General features: G+C 35.9%; 1 protein-coding gene and 1 non-coding gene across 4 annotated transcripts in view; both read right to left on the reverse strand.

Moving 5' to 3' along the window:
• Nucleotides 1-259: 259 nt before the first annotated feature.
• Nucleotides 260-362, reverse strand: LOC111494052. The gene has a single exon (XR_002720116.1). It is a non-coding gene; the product is annotated as a U6 spliceosomal RNA (small nuclear RNA).
• A 289-nt stretch (nucleotides 363-651) lies between these two features.
• LOC111493727 (topless-related protein 4-like) overlaps nucleotides 652-6,895 on the reverse strand; it is an 11,217-nt gene continuing 4,973 nt past the window's right edge. For all 3 annotated transcript variants that reach the window (XM_023143548.1, XM_023143549.1, XM_023143547.1), the window contains exons 13-26: nucleotides 6,732-6,827; nucleotides 6,560-6,655; nucleotides 5,462-5,589; nucleotides 5,113-5,347; nucleotides 4,858-5,025; nucleotides 4,683-4,775; nucleotides 4,339-4,485; nucleotides 3,283-3,393; nucleotides 3,016-3,195; nucleotides 2,498-2,626; nucleotides 2,307-2,402; nucleotides 1,720-1,908; nucleotides 1,429-1,595; nucleotides 652-1,306 (exon numbers count right to left, since the gene is read on the reverse strand). In XM_023143548.1, the coding sequence (XP_022999316.1) occupies nucleotides 1,108-1,306; nucleotides 1,429-1,595; nucleotides 1,720-1,908; nucleotides 2,307-2,402; nucleotides 2,498-2,626; nucleotides 3,016-3,195; nucleotides 3,283-3,393; nucleotides 4,339-4,485; nucleotides 4,683-4,775; nucleotides 4,858-5,025; nucleotides 5,113-5,347; nucleotides 5,462-5,589; nucleotides 6,560-6,655; nucleotides 6,732-6,827 (2,034 nt within the window). In that variant the 3' untranslated portion in view covers nucleotides 652-1,107. The remainder of the gene's footprint in view (nucleotides 1,307-1,428; nucleotides 1,596-1,719; nucleotides 1,909-2,306; nucleotides 2,403-2,497; nucleotides 2,627-3,015; nucleotides 3,196-3,282; nucleotides 3,394-4,338; nucleotides 4,486-4,682; nucleotides 4,776-4,857; nucleotides 5,026-5,112; nucleotides 5,348-5,461; nucleotides 5,590-6,559; nucleotides 6,656-6,731; nucleotides 6,828-6,895) is intronic.

Below are 6,895 nucleotides of genomic sequence, written 5' to 3' on the forward strand. Positions count from 1 at the left end.
AAAATTTTTTTTTTTTTTTTTTTTTTTTTTTTTTTTTTTTTTTTTTTTTTTTTTTTTTTTTTTTTTTTTTTTGTATTGTATACTAACAACACAAGCTTACTTCTAAGAGATATTGCTCTCTTTAGGTTTCTACACTCTTGTAAAAGAATGTTTCGTTCTTCTCCTCAATCGATGTAGGATCTCACATTCCACTCCCCTTCAGCGTTCGGTCCCCAACCGATGTGAGATCTCACAATCCACTCCCCTTTAGCGTTCGGTGTAGTTCTAATACCATTTCTCCATTTTGTGTATCATCCTTGTGTTGAGGCCATGCTAATCTACTTTGTATTATTCCAATTTTATTGGATGTCCTCATCATGGTTATAGGTTTTTTTTTTTAGTTGGAATTTAGTCTTAGTACAATTTCTAATGAGTATAATAAGAGTCTAAAATGAGAAAGAAGCTATTATGAAACATTTGAATAGAATAGTGCTTGTTTGAGAAACGAAAAGGATGGCTAAGAGAATAGTTGACTGTGTAAAAACTTTACTTTAGTTCCTTTAAAAGCCTTGGGGATCAGTTTATTATCCATAGCAAGTGGGTGAAGCCTTAGCCAGAGTTTGGGCAACTAAGCAACAGAGAGCTTTTGCCAAACAAGGGAGAGAGACAAAATAATTTGAAAATGAAGGGATGTTATAATGTTAATGTACAAAACAGATGGTCAAATTAGGCCGTGGAAATATAGAAACTATCAATAACTTAAAACCCTGAAAAAGAAAAAAGAATTTAACATTAGATTGTTTGTTATCTACCCCTTTCTCACAGAACACTAGAGATCAAAAAGAAAGAAAGAATAGATTTCTTCGATTGTCAGCCATCGTCAACCTTCCCATCTTGTGCCCGATCTTCTCAGCCCCTACATCAACACCAGTGTACTTTGATGATTGTCCATCTCCGAATCTTCGTGGACGAGAACCAACCAACTGCACAATGCCATGGCTTTGCTTGCTACGATGATGCCACGTACAACAAGCTCTACCATGCTTGCTTCAAGTATTCCTACATCTACATAACCTAATTGGCAATTCGCCTTTCGCTCAAAATCCCGAACATCTCCTATGCTCGACGTCATCGTTGAGGTTGATCGGGCCCTGTGGTGCCCGAAGCAGTGATTGGTCCAGCCCCATTCTCAACTGGAGGAGAGGTTCCCCATTTACCTTCTGACTCTGATGGCTCTAGTACAATGACACCGCCATCTGACAGTCCCAATGCAAACTGGTTGGGTTCAGATGGATGTGCCGCAATAACCAAAGGGTGTACCCTCAAGCTGCTCATAAATTAACACAATGGAATATATCAGAAAAAATGGAAAAGGCATAACTACCAAGTTGTGCATGGCATTGGCAAGTACACGTCTGAGTGAATTGATCTTAAAATGAATAAACACACCTTGGATTCGAAGACAAGTATGCGTTCGGATTTATTCGACATCTTAATCGAAGAGTCGAAGCAGTAAGAACACCGACGCTTCCATCTTCAAAGCTGACATAGATTGACTGACTATCACAAGAAAAGGTAGCATGCGTGATTGGGCCACTGACTTCTCGTGGGAGCCACTGTTGAAGGAAAATAGTTGCAAAAATTATCATCTTTTACCAATTACAAAAAAAGGAAAAGAAAAGACCACGTGCACGTGTATGCTCTTGATTCTTGAATTTGTCAATTTTCTGGATACCGTACCTGCTTAAGGCATTCCAATTTTGGTGCTTCATATATAGCTATCTGAGTTTCATGAATGACTAACAAGTGTGTCTGGTCGACATGAAATTGAACGCGCGTATCTGCAACAGGAGGAGCCGTTCGACCGCTTGGAAACTGTAAGAATTTGCTAACCTGTTTCTCCCATCCATCAGTGCTCCAGACGCACAGCTACAAAAATAATAACGATTATGATATATAAACATGTTAAAGGATAAAGAAGCAAACTTATGATCCAAGACTACTAAGCTCAAGCATAAGCCGTAGGAAAAAATGCAGCATGTGACTACGAGACCGAACAGCCCATGGGTGTGAATAAGCAAACAAAAAGATAAACAAACAAGGGAGGAACATGAAAACATTACAAGGCGATGAAGAATAAAATTATCACTATATTTATTCCTTTTTCTACTTTTCTTCCAAGTGCAGGATAACCCTTCCAAAGTCTTATCCAAGCCTGAAATGAAATTTCGTGGATTTCTATGCTCAATTCTTGAGCTATGCTTTGTCAGAAGTTCCCAATAATAAGGCCATACAATAACTAATATCGCTAATAACAGAGTTCAAACCTGAGAGTCAGCTCCCGAAGATACAAGCACATTTAGTTGATTCGAGAAGGCAAGCCCAGTAATTCTTTTCTGGTGACCTTTTAACTTGGTTTTCACCTGCATTACGCAAGCTAACGATTATCAAAGACCCGAACTCCAATTTAAATTAACCAATACTAGGAGACTAAAAAATCAAGCCAACAAAACTTGACCTCATCAACTCGAACATTATAAATCTGAATAGAAGAATCCTCCATGCCTATAGCAATAATATTGTTATCCTGGGGATGGAATGCCAAAAATGTAGCCGCTGGTGGTGGGGGCATGAATGTTGTCATTGTCTGCATTGAGAAACACATTTAAGAACAGAAATGCACGTAAAATGCAATTCGGGAAAATCATTACGCAATCCAATATTTGCCACAGCTCCTCCAAGGCATGACACAGGTAATAATAATATTTTTTTAAAAACATCGACCATAGTAATAATAGCCAAGCAAAACCAGTAGATAACACGAGATTCGTTAGAATTGTTGGAATATCCAACAATCTGACAACTACAATAACAACCTCGTCCAGTTTGTGCATTTTATTACTTTTCAAACATATTAGTTTTGTGATTATGTAAACTAATCATGGTTAAACACGGGCAACTTCCAATATAAACTAATCGCAGTTTCATCCCCAGAGAGAGACATTGGCAGGTTATGCATATAGTACAACAAACTACCTTAAACGTCATCATATTGAATAGGGATATTTTCCCCCCTGAGGCAGACATAACATAAGAGTCATTCTTTGAAAGTGCAAAGCATGGGACAGCATCTTCTGGATTTGTATCACTTATATCGTTAGTCATCAATATTCCACTCGATGGTTGCCATAACTGTGGTGCGACACTAGCTGTGGCCTGCACACGACATTACTTCGTAAATAGAGGATTTTTAGGAATCAATCTTAATATTACATGTATCTCACATGATCAAAGAACGTGTACCTTTCCGGTCACAGTTCGATCATTTCTCTGCCATTTCCATAATTTATGTACAGCATTAGATGCTAATGCCAATATTGCAAGGCCCGAATTTGTATAAATCAATCTAGAAACCTGAAATAGCTATCAATTTATCAGAACAGAATCGTAAATTAAGATACATGCGCGTCACAAAAGGTATATAATTAATCCATTGAAAGATTTTTACTATTATAATATTCATTTAATGCAGCGCAACTGATGCCTTCCAAAGAGAAATCTAAAACGTTTCTGACCAATCATATTAAAAAATGTGATGATATTCAAGGAAAAAATGCGATCATATAAAACCAAAATGTCTTGTGCATTAGAAAGCTCAATCTTGTAAAATACCATTATAACAGAACTGGGAGAGGTCGCTAGAAACTATCCTTTCATTACATCTTATGCAATGTGCATTCTAACAAAGGATATGGGTCATATGATATATGAAACCTTCCAATAAAGCTTCTATACGGATATAAAAGGAATAAATATAGTATCAGGCTAGAATAACGTAAATTCTACATTCTTTTCCCTCATACCTCATTTCAAGCTATTTACAACAAATATGAAATCCTTGGAGTTTTTTCACTAGATATAAGCTGAAGATTTACTATCAACTAAAAAAACTGGAAACTAATATGTTTGGTTAAAATGCCATTTTGGTCTCTATACTTTGTGATCTAAATTTAGTCTATGTACTTCTGATAAATACTAAAGTTTGTCCTTACTATTGGTTTGTTGTTATTTTTCAGGAAAAAAGTCTATTACAAATTTTGGAAACATACATTCGTATGGTGTCTTTTCCAAATTATTATTATTATTGTTCTACCAAGTTCAATTAAAAGTTAACTTCAAACAAACATTAAAGACTAGTTTTAAGATTCACTGAAAGTAAATAGACTAAATTTGAATATTTGAAAATATAGGACCAAAGAACAAGAACCAAAATGGTAACATAACCTTGATATGATTCTACAAATATTTGATAGTTAAATTGTTAGACCAAAGAAAGAAAATTTTGAGCAAGACCCATACCCTTGAAGCTGTTAGATTATCTGCAAGCCTCAAGGAACGACATTGAGTTGGTTCATTGATTTCTGTAAGTTTCCAGATCCTAGATTTATCTGCAGATTCATCAGCAATTCTGGGTTTTACATCAGCCAGACCTCGACTATCATTGTTCTGAAATTGTCAATAAAAGAAAGGGTAAGTCACTGAATATCACACTGCTTATGAATGTGAAACATGTATCTAGTCCCATATCCAAATATAGTACCATAAGAAACATCATTGATAGACAAAACTTAAGAACAAGAGTAATACCAACTAAATGGAATCTATTTAGCTGGATCATCTGCCATAAAGATAATGACACTTACAATTCCAACCATGGCAGCAACTGGGGCAGTCCGATCTCCAATGCTCATACCAACAGTCACAGCAGTTGGGCCAAATGAACCTATTGGTGGAGCCTACAGGAAAATAATTGAATAAAATCACAGCTAGAGAAAATATAAAGTAAACAAATCAGACAGAATATTTGAAATATTATACCTTCACAACAGCAGCCGAAGCAGCAGCTCTAGAAGCATCAAATGTACGATTTTCAACTGTTCGGAGCATCCTGATTCCCTCTGCATTAGCTAGAATCTTGATGCCATTATCATTCGTTGAAACAGCCAATAGTACACCATCTTTGTTAAATCTTATGCAAGGGGAAGCCTGCAGATTTTGGAAATTAAAGTAATAAGCTTATTGCAAGCATATTATCAGGATCAGTATGAAAATGATGCTCATATCTTGACTAACCGGCAATCCACCATCTGCATCAATACTTGTTAGAAGATTTACACTATCCATATCCCAGATTTTAACAGAGAAATCATCACCAGCAGCCAAGAAACGATTTTTGGTGGTATCAAATTGGACAACACCCACTGATCTCTTGCCAATACCTTGATATGTACGCTTTACAGCTCCTTCACTTTCATTCCACTCAACCAGGTATGATTCTCCTTCCTTATTTGTCCCACAAGAAAACAACCTATAGTTCGAAAATAAAAATTGATAGATATTGTAGAATAAGTACCAATGGAAGGATAACATTGTATTATTTAGATTTGAAAATGTCCATAACATTAAGTAATAACATATAAACCTCGTTCCATCAGCACTATATGCCATTGTAGTAGATGAGTGGCCTGGTGCATCATAGTCAACTCTTGAACCTACGTTATCATATAACCATGCCTTTATTTGTCCGTCAGCTGCTGTTGAGAAGATAAACTAGAAAGAAAAGAACTTAAGAATAAGAAACCACAATGCTAAAGCATCCGTACCCAAATATCTATAAGCTATAATATAATATGTGTGTGTGTGTGTGAATGTGGAAGAAACTTTTTTCAGACTATTTTGTCCTTGAGTTTTTACATAATACCTAAATTATCAAGTTCATTTTTAAGAATAAATTAATAATGTAAGACGATCTTACTCCATAGGTTAAAGATAGTAATTCTGTCTTTCTGTCGGATACCACTCCTCTCTATGTCTCTATATTCCTTAAAAACTACTAAGCCCTTTGCTATGCATATTGAAATTTTAAATCAACTTTTGATTAAAGCTCTCCCCCCATTAGGGGACTCCTAGTCCTTTAACTTTGGTTTTATTACACTGGCTTTTAGATAGAGAAGCCTTCTACGTTTCCCCTTTAATTTCTCTTTTACTAGGGTTTCTCTTTCACTCACGTTCTAGGATGTCTTTGTTTGGCTCTCTTCATTCCAGACCATCGTTGATTTCTTAAGAAGATCCATATCTTTGTTCGGCAAGTCAAGGAGGAGAAAATTAACGTTATCGACTCTACTTGGAAGGCTTCCTCCCAGCTGGAGCTGCAGTGGTGCTTTATGTACAAATGTTCAGAGAGTTTGATCATGTACTTATCCCTTTTTTGTCTTATCTGCTTGTATATCCTTTCATTTGCTTTATGGAAGTCAGGTTTCTTCATACAACGAAAAAAAAAAATCTTAATAACTTTATTCACTCTTCAATTAGAATTTTTGTGGAATTCTTTGATTTTCTTCGCTTGGATGAATCCAGGTTACTAGATCCGTCCATGGAATTTCACTACCTGAATCAATTACCTAGAGCAAGTTTTTAGAATTGAGAATTATATTAGGATCAGTTGACAATTGTGACAAATCACATAATGCTCCAATTCACAAAATATGTCATAAACTGAACATAATGGGATTCATCTTACCTGAATGTTCTCCTTGTGGTGAGGACAAACAGAATACACAGGTGCATCATGACCCTCAAAAGTAAACTGCTTAACTCCAGTGACTGCATCCCACACCTGAAAAGTATGAAAGAATAGTAAGAAACATCCAACTTGTACGTGGACATCATCTAAAAGTCACTGAGAAACAAACCTTAATAACCCTATCCTCCCCACAGGTAACCAAGCATAGTTGTTTGTTAGGATATGAAAAGGCAAGATCATTGACACTGCCAACATGAGCCTCGATCTGTATTTAAAAATGAAGAAAAGTCAAAATTACCAAAATTATCCACAAAAAAAAAAAAAAAAAAAAAA

Source organism: Cucurbita maxima, unplaced genomic scaffold, assembly GCF_002738345.1.
Source record: "Cucurbita maxima cultivar Rimu unplaced genomic scaffold, Cmax_1.0 Cma_Scf00019, whole genome shotgun sequence".
NCBI classification, from domain to species: domain Eukaryota; kingdom Viridiplantae; phylum Streptophyta; class Magnoliopsida; order Cucurbitales; family Cucurbitaceae; genus Cucurbita; species Cucurbita maxima.